Genomic DNA, 24,647 nt, shown 5'->3' on the forward strand with positions numbered 1-24,647 from the left:
GCGGAGAGGAGCCCCTTTGGGGACCTGAGAGAGCCCTTCCTGCTCTGTGATGGGACCATTACTGAGTGGGGCATCAGGGGCAGAAGCCTGGGCAGGAGGGCAGTGGCACCCAGCCAGTGCCTCAGGCCATATGCTGCTGGGAGTGGTGTGAGCCCTGGAATAGACTGGATGAACTCCATGTGCACCCCCAGTTGGACAGACTGGCCCTGCTCCTCCCATTCTCATCCTGAACCCCACAGAAGCTCTATTGTTATTTTTAATATAGTTCTTTTTATAAAGGTGAGAGGGAAACAGGCAGTTTACCAGAGCAACAAGGAGAGAAAATAAAGCTAAACATAGTGCTCCAAAGATCTGGTCCAGCTTCAGAAATTACACGTTCTCCTTCGGGGATGTGGGCATAATTTCCTGCTCCAATTCTGGGAGAGTGTTTCCATCTTCATGGTGTCCCAGAGACTATAACTAGAGCAGCAAGCTCCAAATTAGCCCGAGCCTGGGGCTTTAGAGCAGGTCAGCTCCAGCACCTCAGCCCATGGTTCGGGAAGCTGGTCAGTGCTGCCTTCTGATGCCTCCTCCACTCTAGCCTGCCAGGCCTGTCTTCCTGTTGTCCCCCACAGGAACCACACACACACACACACACACACACACACACACACACAACTACTTCTAAGCCTTTGGCCAAGCTCTTCTACCTACCAGCCAAGCCCCCTGTCTCTCTGTTCTAAGCCCACTCAGCTTCTTGGAAGAGCTTCTCTAAATACTGAGGCTCATTCCTCAGGGCCAGGAGAGTCACAAATGTTGGGGTCCTTGTAAATAAAGTATCTCATCCCTGTGGCATTTCTTGGCTGAGATCTGCTAGACTCTTCTCACCTCCATGGTCAAACTTCCCAAGTTCTCTCTCTGTGTTCCCACCCCAGCTCTGCTCCTTCTCTGGAGACTTAAAGAAGAAATCATTATCCTGGGGCTCTCTGAATGCTAGACTAGAATCACTCTGACACACCAAGCTGGCTCAGGCTCCTCAGTGCCTGGAAACTGGGCTCTGAGAAGGTACAGGGCCACCATCTCTACTTTCAGCTTCAAGACCCTGTAGAGAAAATGGGTTGCCTGAATACTGTTTTTAATCCCATCTTCATAACTGTTACACCAAGAACTAGTTTAATAAAACAAACAGGTTAGTAAAAAAAAAAAAAAAAGGCCCCAATTTTGTTTTAAAGGTAGAAATGGAGTCAGAATCAGAGACAGATTCAAGGACAGAAGGAGAAACCTGGAGGAGGAAAAAAGAGGATGAAGAATGATATGTTGATAGCAATTCATGCAGTTAGAGGTAATGCCTACATTTCATTATTTTTTTATATTTTCCAAATTATTTGAAACAGTTTTATACCAGAGTAAAATGAATGTATCCAATTTTTAAAGCCGAGAACCAGATGAAATAAAGTACCTCTATTCTCCCTTTCTAAGGATACCTCCAGGCCTGCCCTTCCTCACAAAGTTTAAAGTTTTTGTTTCTTTGTTTGTTTCTTTGGGGTTTTTTGGTACCAGGGATCGAACTCGGGTCCTTGTGCTTGCAGGGCAGGCGGCGGAACCACCGAGCTAAATCTCCAGCCCCTCAAAGTTAAAAGTTAAGGCAATGATTCCTGCAAGGCCACCTCCAAGCCTAGACAGCCTCTGGGCACACTTGGCACACTCATGTGTATACCACACACACAACACAACACAGACGCACCACCCTCAGACTATGAATCTGAAGCCTACACAGAGGACAGACATGGGGAACCACAACAATGGCTGGAGTTAATATGCAGGAGTGGCTCCCATCCCAGACCTCATCACCTCAGAAAACTGTTCAGAGAACCCAGGCTCCACCCACAAGGGGTCTTCTCAGCCCCAGACACAGGCACTAACCAATGAGCCCCAGAGGGGCTGCTTTGTACATATACTCAGAATCACCTTCAAAACTGACACTCTTGACACAAAGACACTCCTAGAAAGCTAAGAACTGCTGTGAGTGCCAGCCATGGCAGGAGAATCAAGAGTCTTGGGTGACATCCTCTATGTGACAGTGAGAAGGCTTCCTGAACAGAGAGACCGTGTAAGCAAGGGAAATGATAGAAGGTGGAATCTGGCAAAAGTAGGGGTGAGCTGGGCAGGGGGAGGAGGGTGCCTAGGCTGTAAACACAGCCAGGACTCAGTGGGCAACTAGAAAGAAGCATCAAATATAGAAAAGAAACAGGCTGCTGAGAAACACAGGTTGGGCAAACAGGAGCCAGGCAAAATTTGAATTCTACCAGATCTCTTATCTTCTGGTCCCCAGAGGTCAGAGCCTTTCATTCTATCTGCATTTGAGGGGTGGAGAGAGGAACAGAGTCCAGCTGAAGTTATCTGACAAATTACTGAAACTTGAGCTCACTGCCTCCCAGGTCAGCCTCAGGGTACCTGGTCCTTCAAAGTGCCAGGGGCTGGAGAAACAAGGAGTTAAGAGACAAACAGACAAAGATTTCCTGGGTCCTCCAAATCAGATCAATAGATCTCAGAGAAAAACCCAATACAAAATCAGCTACCAGACTAGAGGACCTCCCCAGAGAGCCAGGGCTCCCTGGAGACCAGGATTGGTCTCTCTGCTGGCTTGGTACTCCTTAAGAATAGGGCTATGTCTCCTCCCTCAGTCAGATTTCTCAGTAAGGGCAGGGTCCAAGCCTCCTCCCTCAGGGCAGGCTGGTCTTGCTTTCCCTTCTTCCTGCCCACCCCCCAGTCCAAGTGCAGCTAGCCCTCCCCCTGTGGCACTCACCCAAGAGCCCAGATGCCCACCCTTACAACTGGCCATCCACTCTAGCAGGAATGGTTGAGTATTCCCATAAAGAGCATAGGCCTGGCTCTGGCTCAGACCCCGGCCCCAGTTCCCTCATGTCAACACTGGGAGGATGGCCAGGCTAGGCCTCCTCTTTGTCTGCCTCTGGCTGTGCATGTAGCCAGCAGGACCCAAAATAATCCCTCCCTATCTGAATTTGTAGACTTTTTGAGGGCAGCACACACAGAACAGAAATCCTGCTGGGCAGGCCCTGCACTTCTCTCACAGTCTCAGACAGGCCCACTGGGGGGTGAAGAACAGGAGCCAGAATCAGGCAGTCCAGGGTTTAGGGCAAATTATCTGCCTAATTCATCTATAAACACCCAACCAGGCTACTAGGTATGACGATAGAAGTTAAACTAGATATCATGTAGAGCTATCTGAAATTTCCATTTAGGTTTCCCGGCCAGGAGGGGTTTCTCTTCAGATCTATACAGACATGGATCTATCCACTCATCTACCTACCCACATATACACCCATCCATACACCCATCTCCCCATCAATTCGTCCATCTACCCATCCATCTTATCCATCTATCCATCCATCCATTCACCCATGTACCCACCCATCCATGTATCCACACATCCACCCATCCACCCATTTGCCTATGTGCCTATTCAGACAGACTTTCTCTGAACTCCTCTCTGTGCTGAGCACTAAGAATTTAAAGAGGAAGGTGCTCCAGTCATTATCCTAAGGTTAGTCCAGGGAAGATGCTGACAGACACAGCGACACACAGGACCAAGGCAAGCTAGTGACCAAGACCTTGTTGTAGAAGGGAAAGAGCTAGGGAGGAGTCCTCAAAAGAAGTGACTACACCTAGGTTGAGTCTTAAAGAAGACCAGGAGTTGAGCAGAGGAGCAGGGGCAAAGGTTTCTGCAGCACAAGGGCTGGGGTGGGTAGGGTACAGAGCCCTGGACAGCCCCAGAGGCTGGGAAGACGGGGAGTTCAGGGCTTCTGATGTCTTCATCAGTGACAAACCAATGAGCCCCAGAGGGGCTGCTTTGTACATACACTTAGAATCACCTTCAAAACTGACATTCTTGACACAAACCAAGAAGAGAGAGTGGGAAGGAAGCAGCAATCACTCCTAAATGTTAGTGGAATGCTCACCCCAGCACTCAATTTTGTTCTCTCACTCTCAAAGTTAAGATGTTTGATGACTTAAAGAACACACACTCCTCCTGAAGTGCACCCCCTCCTGAGCTTGCAACACAAGAGCTGTCTTTACAGGCTTTGAGGCTCTGCCTCCAGACAGCTCAGAAGCTCAGAAGCTCTGAGAACCCCAGGGTCGCACCAGGGACCATGACCCAGGGGTGTCATGCAATGTGTGGTTAGTAACACGCAAAGCCCTGAGAGGAAGGTGACAACCTGAACAGACAGCAAGTTCAAGGCTGGTGCTCATGGTAGGTGCCTTTCTCCATCTCTACTGCAGTAAACCACTCAGTAGTCTCAGACTTTTAGGATCCAGAGCTCCTCCAGGGCTGAAGATGGTGAGAGTGCTCCCCTTGGGTGAAAGATGCCACAGACCTACTGTCATGTCATTTAGCATTGTACCTAGATCACCAGTAGGCACAGGTTGCTGAGTATATAGCAAAAGGATGACAATTACGACCTCCTGTCCAAGGGTTGGAAACCATTAGTATAATGTCCCTCTCCCGTCCTTTACCTGGAGTGGGGGAATAGGAAAAGAAGCATTATTGCCTTGGACACAGTTTCCTTTTTCTTAACTGTCTCCAAGGGGCCAGCCAGCACAAGCTCATAGAAGAATCCTTCCCCTAACAAGGGTCCTGTCCAGGGGAGAAGAGGGAGGCTGGAGTCCCCAAGGCTACCCAGCACTTCCTCACCTGTCTCCCTTCTCTTTCACTTGCTCCCCAACCCTGGCTTACTAAGTGATCCCCAAGGGAAAACCCTCAACATAGCCCCCAAAGTAGGGGTTCATTTTTTTCACTTGCTTCCAGGAAAAGGATTGGGTCTTGCCCTGAAGACCATATATCCCTTCAAACAGAAAGAAAGCCCCTATTTAGGTCCCTCCATCATGTAGTCCCAGCTAGCAGGATGTGGGCTGCATGGCAATAAAAGTTGGGGAGAAGGAGTGAAAATACAGGAGGAACCAAGGGAGAAGGGAAAATCAAAGCCAGCTCCTTGGGTGAGCTGGTCTCTCTCCCATGGGACCAGTGCCCTTCCTACCTGGACAGGGATGAGGGGCTCCTTGTCATCAATGTCGATAAGCACGTCTTCCCCAGGACTGAGTAAGCTCATATCATCTGCAAGAACACCCACATCCAGGTGGTAAGGGCTCAGGGTCCTGTGACAGGACTCCTCAGCCTCTGCACCTCACAGTGTCTTCCTCTCCTCCTACCCCATCCTTCCCTCTCCCTGTTCTCTTTCTTACTCTCCTCAACTTTCTTGTTTCTGTGTGCAGTTACTTCCCTCCCTCTCAACTCTTCCTGTAACTGTCCCTCATTTGAGCCATCATTCCTCAGCTCTTCAGGTATGGGTCACCTTATCCAGGTGTGCCCAGCTTGAGAAAAGGAAGCTCCCAGCCTAGCTGAGCAGAAGCCACTTCTCACTCAGGCCCCAGGAGAAATGCATGCATCTCAGCTGGAAGTGTGCTTTCCCCTGAGGCCCTGCCCTGGCCTTCCCTCTACCTGGTCCACCCTGTGGGGACGGACTCTCCAATGTGTAGGGATCACAGAAGAAGCTCTCCAGGGAGCGGATGGTGCACTGGCCCACCACAGGCCTGCGGCCAAACTGGCGGTTATCGATGACCTTGACCACGATGGGGGGACAGTAGAGTTCCTCCCTGGGCAGCATCTGGGTGGAGGAGAAAGGAAGCTCTGGGCACCAGCCTAGGCCCATCTCTGGGAAGTCCCAAGGGAGGGAGGCCCTGCACAGGTAGGCCCAAGGAGCACAAAATGACTTAACCCACAGACAATCCACAACAGCTAGAAATCCAAAATGGCAGGGCACAGGAGCAGGCCACTGGGGTGGAAGCCACACACCTTTCTGTCTGCCTCTTCACTGCTATATATGGAGGCTGGTTCCTCCCTTAGGCTTTACCCTCCAAGCACAGCTGGCTCAGCCTGAGGGGAAAGCAGAGTCTACTTTCCCTGAACCCTCACTGGCTGGGGAGGGAGAGGGGAGTTGGCCCAGGACTCAACATTTCTTGCAGACAGTCCCCCCCAAGTGGATACTCAAGAGTTGGCTTGCAGACACAGATTCCTCTCCCCTCACCCCAAAAGCACTTTGGACACAACTTGAAATAATTTATATGCTCTCCTTCAGTGGCAGCTTTTGCTCAGCCAAGAGGAGGCTCCTGTTGACAGCCACTGGGCCTGGGATTTCTATAGTGCTTTCATCTTGCAAACCATTTTCCTTTCCTCAGACTTGCCTTACACTGGCCACTAGCTGGAGAGAGGGAGCTGGAGAGAGCTGGGGGACCTGAGGGCTGAGGGCTGAGGGCTGAGGGCGTGAGCTCCTGAGGACGACAGCTGGGGCAGGATGAGGTCAGGGGAGGCCGGGAGGAGGCACTGAAGGTGAACCCTGTGGGTCCCTGAGGGGAGCTAGGAAGTTGAAATCTGTCCTGGAAGATAAGCCAGCCTCAGAGGGGCTCTTGGAGCCTTCTGGTGACCCAGAACTGAAAGGGGAGGGCAAGCCAGCTCTGCTTGTGCTACACAAAGGACTAAAGGCTTCCAGGGAGGAGAGACCATGTGTTTTTCTCCTATCTTCACAGGAAAGTGAGGGGAAAGCTGCCCAGGATCCCTCAGGGAGTTAGAGCGCTACCTTCAGGCTGCCAGGGCACACTAGACCCCAGGACTCTGGAAGAGGACAACAGAGAGATGGGGCTCACCACTTCCATGAAAAGTGTGCAAACATCAAAATTGGGGTTCTTCCGGAGGTTCCTGATGACGCAGGACTGCACCATCTGGCCCCCGCACTCCACTATGAGGCTGGGAGAGGAGATGCTGGCCAGCTGGTAACTCTTCATGTTCCGAAGGCCCCACGCCAGGATCTGGGGACACAGGGTGAGGAAAGCAACTGAGAAGGTTCCAGGCCCTGGAGAAGGCTGGGGCTAGGAAGAGAAAGAATTCATGTGTCTCGCAGCCCCAGCCCTGCCCCAGCCAGGCTCACCTCAATGGCAGTGCGCTGGAGAGCTGGCTTGATGTTCTGGGGAACCATGTAGATGTTGGCCTCCTTCTGGGGTGGCGGGTAGGGCAGGTCTGTGTCCTCTGACTGCAGGGGACAGCAAGTGGAACACAGACAAAGGTGGGAGGAAGAAGACCAGCCAAAGAGATGAGAGACAGAAGAGACAGGAAGAAATGACATGCAGCAAGAGACAGAGAAACAGAGGCAAACACCCAGAGTGGGCAAAGGGGCAGGCAGAAGTGACAGAGCCTCATCAACTTTTGCCAGGCCCCATCTTTTCCAAGGTCACAACTCAACCCCCTTCATCCAGGGTTGAGTCACCCATCTCTCACAGTGCAGGTTCTGGGGCACCAACTGCCTCCCCCTCCGGACATACATGCACACACATGCACTCACACCCTCAAATATGCCTGCACAAAGATGCCCACTTCATCCGGCCACACCCACTTCCACCCAAAGGACCATATGCCCTCCCTCTAGCCAGGTTCACCCACCCCCTGGCTCAGACCCAACTGGATTCCCATCCCCCCACGGCTATACCCAGATATCTCTCAGCCCCAAGCCCCACCTCTCACACCTGTCCCCTGTGAGAACAGTGTGTGCATGTAAGCCAGAAAGAACAGAGAAAATGACAAATGAGAGAAGGGACATGTGTCCATTGTCCCCAGAGCACCAAAGTATGCCCCTGGGGAGGCTCCATCATCACCACAGACAGAAATAACAAGGCACTGCCACCTCTGGCCTGCTAAAGGTCTGCCAGGAAGGCTTGAGCAAGAAACCCCAGTGAACAAGAACTATGGGGAGCAAGAGAAGCAAGGGAAGAAGATTAGTTAACTCCAATAGCTGTGGTGAGAAGCCCAGGCTCTGGGTGTAAATCCTAGCTCCACACTGATGAAGCCAAGTAGTTACTTTATATGTCTGTAGCCCAATTTTTTTAATTTATAAAATGATTATAAAAGTTATCAACCTTTAATGGTTAGTGAGTGTTGAAGCTAACACCTATGCATTTAGAAGTATCTGGAACACATAACTCTTACTAGTACTACTAGTGACACCTTTGTGACAATTAGAGTAAGATGTCCTTTTCTTAAGACTCTTTAGAAAATTATATTTTATGTTTATTAGGATAAGACACTTTACTGCCACCTACTGGAAAAATTTTACAGTAAATACAAATATATGGTTGTCTGCTAGAAATTGCACCTCCTTAGACTCAGCCCCCTAAAGCAGTGCTCAACCTGCACATCCACACAAGGAGGCCCTGACATTCAGGAAACGTTAACTATGGTTTGAATGGATGTGTTGCACACTTTACAGAGCTGGACTCAAGTAACCTCATTTAACAAACAATGGAATCACTGGATTCATTGCCCTAGTGACTTGGCAGGTACATGCATCTACAGATGCTCTGACAAAGATGGTGGAGGAGCTGGAGCAGAGTAATATACCAGCTTTCTCCCATCCCCATGAAACTTCACAGCTAACCTGAGCCATCTCTCCTGTCCAATGCCACCACACTTCTGTGACCTATAGCAGTATATTCTAGTGACTGGGTTCTAGAAACCCAGTCACTAGGACACAAAGTAGGAACGTGTCATTTCCCTCAGACCTGCCTGTGGTGACGATCTGTGGGAAGCTCCTACTCCCTTGACTAGCTGAGGAGGGACATGTCTGGGGTACCAGGGTGCACAACTCCAGGGGGTGCTATGCACATCATATGAAAGGTGCCTGCACAGCCACTGCAGCAAGCTGCCCACTAAGGGGATCCCTAGTTTGATGTCCACCATGGTGATAAGCAGAGGCAGCCTCTCAAAGGATGAGCTGTGCTTCCAGGCCCACTTGTGGCCTGCTCATGGCCTCTCATGGCTGATCTCCAGCCCACGGCAGGGCTGAGGCCAAAAGCCCAAGAGAGAAAAGAGGAAAACCAGGGCTAAGCAAGCTCTGTAAGCCTCTAAAAGGGGAGGCAGGAGGAATGATCTCTCTCACATGGATGCAACTTCCTGTTAAAATCACCAAGGAAAACTCAATACACTTCCCCTGCACCGTGTCCTCTCCAGGCCCCACACTCTGGTCTGGATCCTTTTTTGCCCTCATTTCCATGGTCCATCTTTCCTTCCAGGTTCCCTCAAGCTTCATGGTGCTGATGTCCTCGCTGTACACTGAAGACCAGGCTCCCCCTGGCCTTGACCCTGCTCACTGTGGAGGACAGGAACAAACATTTCAAGCAAACTAAGCATTGGTACCGTTTGGAGAAGGCCCTGGAAGAAGGCAGGAGCACACAGCTGTGGAGAGCCAGGCCCAGCAGAGGCAGAGGAAGAGAAGCAGAGGCAGAGGTTAGAGATGTGTCCAGGGGCAGCTTCCTTAGCTTGAGGCCACTACACTCATCCCATGGCCATTTCTGCCCAAATTGCAGTTACCAGGGATCCCAGGATATTCTTGTCCCAGGATATTCTTGTCCCAGGATATTTGTTGCCACCTCCTTGGGATCACGATCTCTGTATCCCCCTCCACCCAGGCTGCAAGCTGTCACCACAAACCTCCATCCCCCAATGTCATGCACAGCACACTGCCTCTCTCAGTGGAACTCTGCTGCAGACCCACTCCCGAATGCTCTCTGGCTCCCTGAACCCTGTCTCATCTGGTCCTCCCTAATTCTTCACTCTATCTCCTGGGTCTTTGAGCTTTGGAGCTCACTGGTCCCTCTTTCTGGAAGGTACTTCACTTGGCTGCCTCCTGCTTGGACTTCAGATGACCATTTAAATCTTCCCTGGTGTGCTGAGCTTCATTTTAAGCACCCGCATGGCTCCCATAGTCACTTTCACTTAGTCCCATTGAAACCCATATTTACCACCCTGTGCCATCTCTGTGTTCATTTGACTGGTTAAGCCAGCACTTTTGTACACTGGGATAAGTTATATCCCCCATCTTATAAACAATTGATAACGAATGGATAACTGAAGCAAAGGAGGGAGACCAGGAGGATGGAAGAATGGGTAAAGGGGTAGATAAATAAAAGCAAGATGGGAGGAAACAGGGAGGTAGATTTTGTGAAAATGGGAAGGTTTCTAGGATAGGGGCAAGAGAGACAGTGTGGTGGGGCTTAAAAGTTATCAAGATACCATATGTATACACACCAGCTCCCCAAGTATCACAAACATAAATAACAAAAGTATTTTTTAAAAGAAAGAAACTATGCCCAAGTCCAAATCCTGCCACTTCTGAGACCTAGTCTTGTGGAGATTTTCTCCCTTCAAGAGTTACTTACAGGTGGACCCAACAGTGTGGACAGATAGACACACAGTGGGGGAAGGCCCTGAAGGCCACTTCTGTCCTCATCCACCCTAAAGATCCCAGGCACTTCCCTCAACAAAAGTAGTACCCGATCTGTCTGGAGGTTAGAGAAGGACTAAAACCCAGCATTCAGGGATTGCTGCAGCAGGGACTCCTCAGGGAAATTATCGCTACATGGCTCACCCCAGCCTGGACCACTGGTTGCCATTCTTCTGCTGTACGTGTTTGGACCCTGTCTTCTTAATTGTCTCTCTCATTTTATCTCAAACCACATTAATGCCATCAAAATACAGATGGTCTTTCAGATGGAGCTGCCCATGGAGCTTCCTCCCAACTTCTACCAGGGACCACAGGACCGACCTCTGAGAGATCATCCCCTGCCCCTACATCACCCCCTCTCAACCTGAAGTAGCCAGAGCAGTCGTTGCCCCTACTCCCACAGCAGTGGGATGGTCCCCTCAGAGGGGGAAATGTAGGGATAGGACCCCAATAGACAGGAATGATGTAGGGACAGGCCTCTTAAGAATGAGAGGAAGTTAACTTAGACTCTCTGTGGTTATCATGTAGGCCAGATATTCTCAGAGATTAGCTAAGTTCCTCTTTGTACAAACTGTTCCCAAAAGGGCAGGCAAAAATAAGACTTTTCACATCCCCTCCTAAGACTTTCATTATAGACTCCTAGCAATGAGCTGATACCTAATCAGAAATGGCCACCTGGGAGGGATGAGATAGACCCCAGTTCCCCATTACTCCATACAACAGAACCACTGCCCCATACTCAGTGGTCACTCAGCTCTGGGGACCCCACTCCTCAGAGTGGCTTTGTACTGCTTTCTTCTGCAAATAAGTTTACTTTCACTTTGCACTCCTCTTTGAGTAAACTCCTTTGAACTCCTCTTCCTCTTTCTACAGTGGAGAAAGAGACCAGCCTTGGAAAGCCAAGGATGGGCTGAAGACAGCCTTGCATGGTCCTACACCAATATACACTGTCTTTCCAGTCTGCCCTACCAGGCTGTTAATAAAGGGGCCAGTCCTTTGGGATCCCCTCTGCCCTCTTTTGCAGTGCCTACTCATAACTCCATCTGAATGCGCTTCCTCGCTGCCTTTCTGAATCTAACACTGTTTTCAGGGCCTAGTTTAGGCTCTCCATCTACCAGAAAATCCCCTCAAATAACCCTAAAACATCTCATAATCCCACTCTCTGGCATCTTTTAAACCCAAGTGACCCTGTGCCCCACCCTCACAGCTCCCATGGTCCTAACTGGTCTCTGATCATCTCACACATGGGAGTCCTGTGTTAGGGTAATGACATCCTCCATCCAGGACAATGGTTCTCACTGGAGGCCTATGCCCTTTATCCGAAACAGCAGCATTGTCAGGCAGGGCCTGGGTGTAGACTACAAATGTAACCAGAACATCTAATTCGCTGTCTTTGGGTGACTGGGACTCTGAGGGCCACAGGCTTCAAAGGCAGCCATAAAACATAAGTTTAGTTAGGGGAAACCATGTTTGACCACTCCTTCCTTGCCCACCCTGGATGCAGGGTAGACCTGGGCGACTACACTGCTGGGGTTTATAGGGGACAGGCTGTTGATCAAGCTGGCTCAGACCATGAAGACATGGCTCTCCCCCATCAAAGCAGAAGCCATTCTTCAGCTCTGGCATCCCACAGCCAGTTCAGCACAGGGATCCGCAGCCCTGCGTCATGGGAAGGGCTTCCCCCACGACCTAGGTGATACCAGACTAGACAGATGCCCCTTCCTGCAGCGGGGCAAGTGTTGACAAGCTTGTCCAGCCACCTAGTTGACCCTGTCACCAGTATCCCTCAGGCCCTCACCTCACATCCTGGTTCCTAGGGGAGCTCCACGCAGGGGGCAGCCAGGCGGGCTGGGAGGGCTCCATTGTCTGCCTGCCCCACCCAGCTCATTAGGAACAACATGTTGCTCTAATTACACTTCCCAGGAAAAACAGTGTTTCAAATTAAGGCTTTGGGAGAGGAGAAGGGGGATGGGGGACCACTGGGTTTATTTTCCTGATTGCAAAACACCAAATTTTTCCTTCTAGTGGATGCAGGGGTGCAGGAGAGCACCTCCCGTACATCTGCGGCCTGGGCTTGGAAGGGTGGTTGGGTGACATCTGGTTGGCCTCTGAGCTGGGGTGAACACAGCCACAAAGCATGTAATCCCTTCTACAAAGGCAGCCCTGCCAGAGCAGGAGAGAAGGAAGAACCACATCCCCCAAAATGGTCAGGAACATACACCCCTGGGGGGGGGGGGGGTCTTCCTGTACATGTGTTCCACATCCCTGGTTAGTGAGGAACCCATGCCCCATGCACACTTCTCCTGCCAACTGTGCATGCGTGTGTGTTCCCACGCGTGTACACATGGGCGCATGCTCACACGTGCATGCACACATTCTCCAGTTCTCAGGAAATCTAAAATTGCAGTTTCTTTGAACTCATTCCCCTTGGCAGCATGGACCACCTTTGTTCTCCAGACAAAAAGGAAAAGAAATGAGACTAGGAATCAGAACAGGCGGGAGAAGGAGGGAGATGGGCCAGGGAACACACAGAGGGTGAAACGGAAGGGAGGGTGGGAAGAAGCTCAGAAAGAGAGGGAAAGACAAAGACAAACAGGCCAGAGAGCGGGAAAAAGTCCTTCCCTCTGTCTCCTTCCGTGCAAGGGCCCAGGCCTCCCAGATGTCAGCCACTGGCAAAGCCTCCAACCAACCACACTTCAGTCCACTTCCCCACCAAGCACCCTACAGAGGGATGTTCTGGACAGCACAGGGCCTGGGAGAGGGGAAATCTTGCTGTGTACCAAACTGGCCCCAGGCAGTAACATGCCCCAACCCAAGACATTGCTGCCTGGGCCCCCTCTGTCACCCTATGTTCCAAGCCCTGGTTCAAATTCTAGCTCAATGTAACCTCTTCCAGGAAACCAACCCCACTTCCCTACCCCGGGAGCCCTCAGCACAATCATATAGTACTACATCTCCTTCATGGGCATGCTGGCTTCCAAAATGGCACATGTGGGTCTCTGCTTGTGGCTGCACTAGCTGAGAAGTCCTTGGCCCCATCTGTTCCTCTGAGCCACTCTGCAAAGCCACTCTGCAAAGCCACCGTCTCCAAAGCCACCTGATTGGTCTCTTCCCAGGCGCCTGACCCCCAGATCCACATGGGCTGCAGCCAGACAGCTTCCTGATGTGCCCATCCACTCCTCCAGGCTCCCAGACTCCAAGGTTCCCACTGCCAGTGGGAAAGCTAGAGCACTTTTGATAGATACAAGGGAGAGGGCAGAATGGAAGACACAAGGCAGAAGCCTGACCACAGCAAAGGCAGAAAAGCCTGCTGGGGTATCAGGCTGCTGAAGGGACCAGGATTTAGGGAGTGTCAAAATCAAGCAGGTCCTAGGATCTTGGCAAGAAGCTTAACCTTCAAGTGAGGGGGAAGTGGGCTGGGCTGGGGCCCCTGGGAAAAAGGCGGACTCAAAGTCATCTTGTGGGTTTGTTCCTCAGACCAGATGATGCTCCATTCATAACACTGGGCCTCTGACCCTTTGAACCTGCTGGCTCACCTGGGTTCTGGACCCAGCAGACCCCCAGGCTTGCTGTCTTCTGGCCCTGCTGGCCACATGAGGCCTCAGCCTGTTCCCTGGCTGGCCCTGTGAATGTCACTTGACCCTTTTCAAGGTCTGGCCCAAAAGCTATAGTTCTGATTTGCTTTCTGACAACCAGACCACAGCCAGATCCCTGCTCTCAGAATCTGAGCCTTCCTTGTTACATATGACAAATCTAGTTATTAAGGATTTTAACATTTTTAAATAACTCATCCCTGGGCTAGGTCTTCTTCAGAGTAGGCTGTGGGTTTTGGCCTCAGAGTGCTCTCAACCAAGAGTGAGGGCTCCGTGCTGCTTCCCTGGACAGGACTCTGCTTCCCTTTCCAAATCGGCAGTCTTTCGCAACTGCAGCCAGAAGCAGGAGGCTGCCTGTCAGGCCCAATTATGGCCAGCTCACTTGGCGGACCCCACCTCTGTCTGGGTGGGAAAGGAAGTGAGGTAAGGGGCTCGGGGCCTGCAGAGCCCACATCCTGATCCTGTGCTTCAAGACCAAATTGCACTGAAAATGTCAAATGGTTCCGTTCCCAGCCTGGGGATTCCCTGATGGCAGGAAATAGCTGCCTTTTCCCCAAACGCCCCTCTCCCCAGGGCTCTCCTTCCTGTCTGTCTACCCGGGTCTCTGTCCCCACCTCACTCGTGACCATCTGCTCACAGATGCACAGGAGGGTGCAAGGGGACATGCTTCTCACCCGCAAAGGATGTGACCTGTTTCATGTAGATACAACTCCAAATTCTTCAGTTCCTAGGAACCCCCAACCCTCCCATCTCCTAAATTAACCAGACCCTATCCCAATCCATGGCCCTTTGGAACAAAGACATGTTTCCCACTTCCTTCTGAACGTTTCCTTGACTACTGTGGCCCTACTGAGCATGTTCATCTTGAAAACGTGTTGCCAGATACTCAACCAGATACTGTTGTCTGAGTAATTGGGATGAGTCTGCTAGTGCCCCCAAGAGGGCAGCAAGCCTCTGAGGAGAGAATGACTCCAAGACACACCCTAGGCAGCCCTGGATCCACACAGAGCATGTGGAACAAAATCTAGACAGATCTCCATGTGACAGGAGCCCGCTGGGCACCAAGAACCAAAAGGCTATGGGGCACCTGCTTAGAGGCTGGCCTTTCTCTCCCTGTGAATCTCCCCAACCACCCACCCCAGCCACAGTCCACAGCTTAAGTCTAGCTTACCTCTTCCAGGATCCTGGATGTATCCTGCACCTGGAACACAATCATGAGAGGTTGTAATCCAGGAGATGGTAGAGGTAAATGGAGGTAAAAGTTCTCCACTAGTAACCAAGAGCTGTAGGTTGGGCCAGAGACCAGCATACCAGACATTGTCACTAAGAGGGCCCAACAGAAATCTCCCATCAAGGGTAAAGATGACATGCTCCCCAGCCATACTCTCCATGGGATCCCTGGAAAAAGAGGTGTTCTGGACCTGGAGCCAAAGAGACTCATGGGAAAGGCTAAAGCCCAAGCCTGGAGGCCAGACAGGACAGGGGACGAGAGCAGCAGGACCCAGGGAAGAAGCAAAGGTGGGTGGGAAGGGAGTGGCAAAGGAGGCCTTGTGTGGGAAGAACTGTCTAAATCTTGTGTGGGCTGCCTCGTACAGCCAGTGAGCCATCCAAACAGAACCCGACAGCCATAGCTGAGAATGCGCTAGAGTTGTGTGACACATTAAAAAAGCCTGGTACCAGACAAAGGTCTACATTTTCTACCGTGATGTGACCCCCCCAGGAGGAGCAGGGAGAGCAAAAAGAAGATGAAGACCCTGTCCCTAGTACAGAAGAGAATACAGGGTCACATAAGAAGAAAGGGTTGGGCAATTCAGCATAAATCAGAGCTTCTGAAACTCACTGTGCACCAGAAGACCTGGAGGGCTAGTGAAAGCACAGGGTGCTAAGCTGTATCCTCAGAGCTGGTGTCAGGACATCTGACATGGGACCCAAGAACCAGCATTATGAACAATAGCCCAGATCATGTTGGGGATGCTGGTAGGGACCACATTTTCCGAATCATGGGGCTAAGTCTGTGGTTCTTAGCCCCAGCTGCATATTAAAAGGCCCTGGGGAGTGCTGGAACACACCAAGGCCTGGGATGCACCTCAGAAGTTGGTTTTGTTTGGTCTGGGGTGGGGCCTGAGCCTCAGTGAGTTTCAAAGCTGCCCAAAGGGTTCTAATGCACAACCCAGCCAAGAGCCACTGGCTGGATGTTCAAGAGGTATCTGCAATCCAGGAGTCTCAGATCTCTCAAGGAAGAAGGACAGGCAAGACCTGCACTGGACAAGGACACTGTGAGTAAGATGGGAACCCCAGCACCTCCCCCACACTGACCCCAGGCAGGATGGAGACAGGATCTGGTGGTCTCCTTCCTGTCTCAGAGGGGGCTACAAACATAGGGAAACTGGTGATCAGTTTAAAGAAGGAAAGATAACCACAAGACCTACCTCAAAACCAGGAATATGGTGGATGGCCGGCTAGGTGAAAAAAAAGAGGGCTTTTAGTCATGTGTTGTCTCTCAGCACCCAGACACCTTGTTTTGCCATAGCCAGGCAAACACATGAAATTACACCAAGGAATATATCCTGGAACAGGAGGGGAGGATGCAGATTCTGGGAAATGGAGGGGCACAGGTGCAGCTAAGTCAGCAATGTGCTAGGGCCCCACCAGGCACTCGACCCATAGCAGCCTTCCTCCTATCTGTTTCCATATTGGGGCATATATACCAAGAGCAGATTCGGAGGTAGAACTCTATCCTAAGCCTCCTATTTTATAGCAGGGACCTGGCTTTCCAGAATCACACACGTAGGCTGTGGAAGAGCTAGCACTGAACCCAGGATCCTACCCTTTCTTCTTCCTGGAGTTCCCCCTTCACTGCAGGTAGTGCACCCTCTAACAGACCACAGGCCCCTGTGACCATTAATTATGATTGTCAAGTTGAATGGATTAAGGGCACCTAGTAAATTAGTAAAGCATACTTCTGGGTGTTTCTGAGAGGTCCATGGGGACATGAACTCAGGGACTACATCGGGTTCCTACCCCTTTCCTTTCTGGTGCTCTTTACAACCCACTCTCCTTTCAGCTGCCCACGATGAACTGAGCAGCTCTGCCCCACCAGGCCCTTCTGCCATGATATTTCTGCCTGGGATCCAGCCAACCAGGACTGAACCCCTGAAACCATGAGCCAAATAAACCGTTTCCTCTTTTAAATTGTAGGTGTCAGGTATTTTGTCCTAGCAATGGGAAAACTGACCCATACTCCCGCCTCTCAGAAATCATGTCAGTAGTGACTTAGGGAAGAAAACCTCCAGTGGCCAGAGGACTCAAACATTCCAGATTCCAACATTCTACCCAATGATGACTTGGGTTTAGAAAAGATGGGCAAAGTGGGTCTTTCAGCAGGATGCCTGACTTTCAGAAGAGGCCATCCAGGGTCCCAGTGAGCACCAGCCCTGGTAGGAAAGAAGTGTATATAAGCAGCCCCACCTGCCTGTTACCACCCCAATCTTGTAAGCCATGTGTCCCCTGCCTGGGCTTCCTGTGTCTGAACAAGGACAAACCTCACCTTCTCTCTCTGGATGAGTTCAAAAGATGCTAGTAGTTCACCCGTTGGCTGGCTACCCTTCGTCAGTGGGAACCAGGCCAGCCGGGGCATCCGTTCCAGGCTTGGCTGACAGATGCAGCGACCCATAAACTCATCTGCACCCTAGATCAAGCATAGAAGAAGAACAATCAGGACATCTCCAGCCCAGGGCTACAAATGCCCTCTGAGAGATCACCAAGCCTGCATCCCACCTTCTGGACTAGCAAGGGTTTCACAAGTCAGGGCAGCTCCTCCTTGTGCAAAACGGCAACCACCACTCCCTTCCTGAGCAGGATCCAAGCAGTCCCTAGGCATTATGCCAGGTTTGAATTCCCACCATGGTCACGAAGTCCTCCTGTATGTCCAACTTATGTCACCCTGCTTTAATTTAACTCAGCTCTGAACCCATTTGAGATTAGACAAGCAGCTTCCCACCATTTCTCAAATGCTCTCAGCTATATATCTGTTTGATATTCCCAGGGACTTCTGCATTTTCTGACTGTTTATTTCACCCATAAATTTCCCCAGTTTCCAAATGGGAACACTGGGATCATGCTCATCAGATTAAGTGAACATTGCTAAACTGATATTTTCACCAGATAATTCCTTTCCAGAAGAACTTTTCTTGTTTCCTTGCTTGCTGCCCAAATGACAGAGATCAAACTCTCCTCTATCCCTGAAAGCCCTCTCACTGCACACTGCATATCTCTCCTTCCCCTCCTTGACTATACAATGCCTACTCCAGCCCATTAGCCACAGCTGACCTCCCTCCTGCCCTTGCATGGGCGTTTTCCCCCGCTGGTCCTGGCCTCTGCCCTTTTCAGCCACTGTTCGTCCCTCGCAGCCCTAGGGACTATGGGCAGAGTTGGGTCTCAGCCAAATGGTGCTGTGGCCGGCCTTCACAAGTCCTCACACCTTGCCCAGAGCAGGAGCTGGGAAGCAACCTGACTGCAGACACACTGCTGCAAGAGACTACGTCATCCCCAGGAGCCATCCTAGAATGGCCACCAGCTCTTGCATAAAAGCCCACACCAATGTGACAGTCAAGCACCAGTCACCCAGAGTGAAGGCTTCTCTAGACCAGATGTTGCCCCTTCAGCTGGTGGGTCCTGGAGAGGAGGTATGGCTGGCATAGAGCCTGGGCAGGCAGGATAGCAGGAGCTCACCACAATGGTCACTGGCCAACAGGGGCAGACTTCTTGGAATAGATAAACAATGGGCACAACCCCAGATCACCTCAAGGACCCTGGAGCCCACCACTCACCAAAAATAGCCCATGGTTCTTCCCTCCTGGGTCCTTCCCAGGCCCTGGCCTGCTGGGAGTATTGGGTTTGGGCAATATTTTAAGACAAGGAGGTTGGAAGGTTTTGGAAGAGATTTTGTGTTGGCCAACCAGGCAGGTAGCAAAGAGGCCCAGACCTTTGTTGGGACTGGCAGTGGGATAAAAGAGAAAGGAGCACAGTTTGGAAGATATTTCCAGAAAGAGTCGCCATGACTAGGTGCGAGTGGGCTGACTCCACAGAGCTGTGCTGTAGTCTGGGCACCTCCTTCACCACCCTGCCCCTGCCCCTTCTGTTCAGTCCCCTTCCTAGCCCCTACCAAGCCTCTCATCTTCCCCCTCCTCTTGCCCCCAAAGATGCCAGGCCCTGAACTTTTCTTGGTATGGTCCCAACTAGACTCCCTCAGTCCCCTGTAGCCCCAGTTTTCCCCTCCAAGGGCTCCCAGGTTGAGCTCCCCAGCTCAGATGACCTATGTTACCTACTGCCAGCTGGTGCTTCGCTCTCACGAGCCCTCTTACCCTGCCCAGAACAGTATTGCCTTCTCCTAGCCCCTGGTCACCACATCCTCCAGACAACTGGCAGCCAATTGTAGCAACTCTTACTTCCAAACCCTGCCCCTCCCTCTCATACCACAGCCACCCCCTACCCCAGCCAAGCTTCTCTGCTATATGCCCAGTTGTCTCTTGTGGTAGCATCCAACTGCCTCTTCTTGAAATGTTGCTCTGATCCTGTCACTCCCTGTTCTCCTGGCCTCATAGTCCTTTCTCTTGCCAGTCTGCCCACCCCTTGCCTCACAGCCTCCCCATCACCCCCACACTGTGCTAGAATGCCCCTCTGCCTCCATCTGTCTTCCCTAATACTACAATCCAACATCTCCTTCCAGGCCTTTGACTTCCTCACAGCCTTCCCTAACATTCCAGCCCAATGCCATCTCTCCCTCCTGGGAAACTTCTAGAGCTGTACTATTCAATACTGCAGTACTAACCACCTGCAGCTATTTAAATTCCCATGTTAATTCCTTAAATCTCAACGAAATGTAAAACTCAACTTCTCAATTTGTACTAGCCAATTTCAAGTGTTCCAGGGCCACATGCAGTTGGTGGTTCCATCTTAGACAACAAAGCTGTAGAGTATCTCCATCACTGCAGGAAGTTCTGTTGGACAACTTTGTTAGGAGGCCCTGCCTGTGCCACAGAGCTATGTCATACTCAGGGACATACTGTTTCATGTAGTGGATCCTCTACTCTGCCTCAGCTCCTACCTAGATGGTGGAACCCCAAGCAAGGGCCATTCAGCCTAGTAAAACAAGTGTTTGATAAATGTTTGCAGAATCCACACAGCACTTGAAGGGGAGAAGGAGTCAGCCTGGGAACAGTGAAGCAAAATAAGAGACAGAGAAAACAAGGGCTCCTGACCTGCAGCCAAACATTCTTTCCAGATATGTCCCCTGTCTCTGCATTAGCAGTGTCTACCATGGAGCACAGCACAGGTACTAGCAATTCACTTTTAATTCCTTTAAAATATTTTTAAAGCTTACTCTAAAACCTAAGGATCAGGTGAGAGGCTACCACTCCCAGCCTTGGGGAGTACCCAGCTGAGGGGGGAATCAGAGTCTATGAAGACTCAGCACTCACAGAACGTCCCTCCCTGGAGCCCTGCAGTGGGTGGCAGTGAGGGGCGAAGGAACAGTGGGCACACTCACATAGGTGTCATGGTCGTAAAGCTCTACCACGATGCTGGGTGGCTGCTCGGCAATACTGGCTGGCTCACCAAAGATCTCGATCTCATAGAAGATGAGGGTCTGGTCCCAGGTCGGATTTAGAGTGTTCTTCACCACCACAGTCTTCTGGCTCTGGTGCAGGAAGGAGACTATCGCGTAGGGATCTGTGTGGACCAGGCAGGGAAGGGATACAGGGCATAACAGGGACCATGAGAGTTCCCTTCTCAGGAGCTACACGGGCCACAAAGCTGAAGGAGGGCTATGGCTGCCACTGTGGAGCAACACCACTCAGGCCAGAACCCATTTTATCCAGGAGACGCTCCTAGTCCCATCATGTGGCCAGCTGGTCAGAGCCCAGGTACACACGTGATCACCAAACCCAGAGAACATCCCTTTCTGCACTGCTTCCTGGGCTGGCCTTGTGAGGCAAGGTCCAGCTGGAGGAAGTAAGTGCCTGTACAGTCAATTTATTCATTCATTCACCAACAAGCATTTATTAAATGCCTTCTGAATGCTAGGCTGGGGGCTAGGTGTTGAGGGCTGAGAACACAATTTGAGCAAAATGTAAAATATGCACACAAATATAAAATCATAGTTTCAATCAGAGCCTTAAACAACAGATGCAAAGTGCCATGAAGAGTGTTAGGGAAGGAGCTGGCTTCCTTGAAGAAAGGAGAACAAAGCAGAGATTCTGGGCTCTGTGCTCTCTACAGTACCATCAGAATGACATGACCAGGTCTTTGTTTCAGCAAGCTCATCCTAGCTGATGCATAGAGAACAGCCTGGAAAGGGCAGAAAGGGGTGTGGGAAGACCAGTTATGAGGCAATGGTCCAGGCTGGGATGGTGCTGGCTTAGCTGGGCCTGGCCTCAAGAGCTGCACAGCAGTGGGAGGCATGAGCTTTATCTGCCCCTAAACTCCTTTACAGCCTGCCAGCCACACTGGCCTGAGACCTACCCACAAGTCATTATTTCTGCCTAGTCTCATAAGCAAGTTAGTGTCACTGGAGCCAATTCTAAAGCAATGTTCTCAAAACTGAGTGTGCAGCAGAATCACCTGGAAGGCATACACAGATTGCTGATCCCACCCCACACATTTCCATACAATAGATCCCAAGTGGGGACCTCGCATTTCTAACAAGTTCCTGGAAGATATTGATGTGCCCTTCAGGACCGCACTTCAGAAACCAATGCAGAAGACCCTATGGGACTGGATGTGCATCATTTGGAGAAGAGCAGAGGGCTTGGAGGAGGGGGCTCCTTTACCTTCTCCCAATGGGAAAAGCTTGGAGGCAGTGCCCTGCACACTCACAGCCCACAAGCCAGCTTTAGCACTGCCACTAGCTCCTTGTGTGACCTCAAGAGGGCCCCAGTGCCCTTAGAAGCAATGGCTTCTGCTTTAAAGGGCTCAGAAGAGTGCAGGAATATTCAAATACAACCTTCGGGCTGGGATGGGGAGACAGCACCTCCCAAAAAGCAAAGAAGAGTAAGACAGGCTACCTGGCCACAAATAGACCCAGGAACCACTGCACAGGAGGTGACAGAGAAAGGGGTTGGCAGAGAGTAATTGTAAGAGAGGTGGGAAGAGAAAATGGGCAATGGCAAGATTCCCATGAAGGGATGGAAACAGCAGGGTCTAAGTGTAAAACTGAGGGCATCTAAACTAATGGACAGAAGCCATGGGTACCCACTGGCTGACCAATGTTGTTTTAGGCTAATGGGAAATACCCACCAGCCTGGGACCAGCCTATTGGCTCAGGCACAAAAACATAGTACAGCCAATCATGGAGGGCTTCCTGCAGGAAATTGGTTTTGGCTCTGATTCTGGGGGTAGAAGAAGGCAATGGGAGGCCCTTGGCAGAGGAAAGGAAGAAGAGAAATGTCACCATGTCTTGCCACCCCCACCTGGGGAGAGCCTCCCTGGCACAGGGCTCCCCCTTCCATGCACCATCCCCGGCAGGGCTGGCCCTGAGCCCTTTGCCTTCTGCCCCTGGCAGGACCCGGTGGCGTCTGTGCATTTAATGAAACCGTCTGGCTGTGATACCATCAGCTCCAAACTCAGCAGAGAACCTCTCCCAGTTCCAGTAAGGAAAGGAGGGTGCGTTCCGATAAATAAAACCATATTAGAGAGCCGGCAAAAAAGCCCCTTTTGTTCCCGCCCCCCGTGCTTCCCAATGCTTTATTTTTATAAGCGTGCGGGCCCCAGACCAACCGCGTTTACACAAAGATCACAATTGCACATTGTAGCGGCTGCGCACGCTGTATTGGTGTTGGCAGCACCCCCCCACACACTGGCCCCCTGAGCAGGCCAACTCTTTCCAGCAACCCCATCAGCTCAGGCAATGAGCTCAGCGCTGGAGGTGGGGCAGGGGGACGGCAGGGAGAGGGTGGCTTTCAAACAAAACTCACCCAGATCCACTCACGTGCCCCACCCGCCCATGGGAGGAAAAAACACAACAAAGGCATTGTAAAGGGCAGGCCTGGAGGCCTGGGGCCTCAGACACTGGGCTACTGTGTGCTGGGGCCTGGACTCTCCCCCAACAGGGGCCGGCCCCTCCTCCCCCAAAAACACAGGGAGGGGGCAATGTTGTTATGGCAAGGTAGTCAGATGCACGCACAGACACCTTCTTGCAGGGAAGCCATGAGGAGGAAGCAGCGGCTTCCTAAAGAGAGGCGGAGGGGAAGATGGGCTGGTGTCCATATCCATTCCCACCTAGGGCTCTCCAAGGCCCACACTCCCCCACCCTGGAGTGTTTGAATGGGAGGTCTCTGAGGACCACAAGCTGCCCTGGGAAGGATCCAGCCATGAGTACACAGGATTCCACCAGACTCCCTGCCCACAAGACAGCCAGGGACCAGTCACCAAGCCCCAGGCTGTGATTAACTGGCTGAACCCAGACCCCTGCAGGGTGCTGTCTGGCCCCAGCCCTGCTACTCAGACCCTCCTGGATCTCCAGGGATGACTTCTGTATTCAATAAGCTAAGTTTTTCTCATGGTCCTTCCCACCAACCAGCCTAGACCACCAGTGTGGGGACAAGGCAGGTGATGTCACTACATTTGTCAGAAGAGGGAGTTTTGTCCCAGGAAGGTGAAGTCATTAACCCACAATCACAGGTGGCCAAGACTAGCCCCCTGCCTCCTAGTCCAGTACTCCTTACATGCCCCATTCGTAGAAAGGAAGGGGGAGTAGATCGCCAGCAATCAAGGTTATGCAAATTCAAACTATCCTATAGCAATATTTTTCCATAAAATTAAGAAAAATTGTTTAAAATTATCAAACACTGTTGGCAAATAGTTGATGAAATAAGTGTTCTTTTTTATTGCTGGAAGCAATTCAGCAACCCTTCAGAAAAGCCATTGGGCAATATGCCCTGAAAAACATCAAACTGTCTATACCCTTTTTCCCATATTCCTGGGACTCATCCAAATTAACCAAAAGGTATGTACAAAAATGTTCACTCTAACATTATATGTAATACATCATTCATTCAATATACAAGTATTAATTGCCTACCATGTGGTTGTTAGCACATTTCTAGACACAATCCAAGTTACTGATATGACTGCTGATTGGAAATGGTATCTAAACACTTAGAATGCAAGGGCAAGGTGTTAGGCAACTTAATAGTGGAACATACAGGTGGAGGGTGCCCAGTGTAGCCTGGTGACATCAAGTCAGGCTTCCCAAAGGACATCTCCTACCCTGAGTCTCAAGAGTAAGGAGGTAACCAACACAGACCACAGAAAAAGGAAACTTCCAGGCATACAGCCTAAGACAGGCAAAAACAGCACAGAGGGTGGACACTTGGGTGAGAGAAAGAAGGGAGCACCCAGAGCAGGAAGATGGGGTGGGGGTGGGGGAATAGCAAACACTGCTGGACTCAGGCTAAGCAATTTGGACTGAATCTAGTCAGCTGGTGGTTCCCAGTTCTCCAGAGAGCTCAGAAGTATTTCAACGGGTTAAACAGCCTCTGTCAGCCTCCTATGCCACCATGCATTGTAAATCTGTAAGCCGTCTGCTGGTCCCTCTCACTCAGAAACCTTTTTTAAGTAGAGCATTTTACAAGTCTCTGGAGCATTTTGGAAAATACCTCCTTCGGCTCATTGGGTGAATTGTCCCAGCCACAGCCAACCTGAGCAAAAAGCCATGCTTGGGAGTTGGGGG

At 51.0% G+C, this 24,647-nt stretch overlaps 1 protein-coding gene across 23 annotated transcripts in view; it reads right to left on the bottom strand.

Moving 5' to 3' along the window:
• Nucleotides 1-24,647, bottom strand: part of Dysf (dysferlin) — a 228,036-nt gene that overhangs the window by 62,019 nt on the left and 141,370 nt on the right. For 15 of the 23 annotated variants that reach the window (XM_004849888.3, XM_004849885.4, XM_004849884.4 and 12 more), the window contains 8 exons: nt 20,466-20,647; nt 17,466-17,606; nt 16,348-16,377; nt 15,090-15,119; nt 6,981-7,082; nt 6,700-6,861; nt 5,498-5,663; nt 5,037-5,113 (listed from right to left, as the gene is read on the bottom strand). In XM_004849888.3, coding sequence (XP_004849945.1) covers nt 5,037-5,113; nt 5,498-5,663; nt 6,700-6,861; nt 6,981-7,082; nt 15,090-15,119; nt 16,348-16,377; nt 17,466-17,606; nt 20,466-20,647 — 890 coding nt within the window. Of the gene's footprint in view, nt 1-5,036; nt 5,114-5,497; nt 5,664-6,699; nt 6,862-6,980; nt 7,083-9,238; nt 9,278-15,089; nt 15,120-16,347; nt 16,378-17,465; nt 17,607-20,465; nt 20,648-24,647 lie in introns of all 23 variants that reach the window. The other 8 variants (XM_087215922.1, XM_087215917.1, XM_087215924.1 and 5 more) reach the window with 1 other exon arrangement.

Source organism: Heterocephalus glaber, unplaced genomic scaffold (assembly GCF_053883595.1).
Source record: "Heterocephalus glaber isolate CG9 unplaced genomic scaffold, H.glaber_assembly_v1.0 deba00001456, whole genome shotgun sequence".
In the NCBI taxonomy this organism is placed as follows: domain Eukaryota; kingdom Metazoa; phylum Chordata; class Mammalia; order Rodentia; family Bathyergidae; genus Heterocephalus; species Heterocephalus glaber.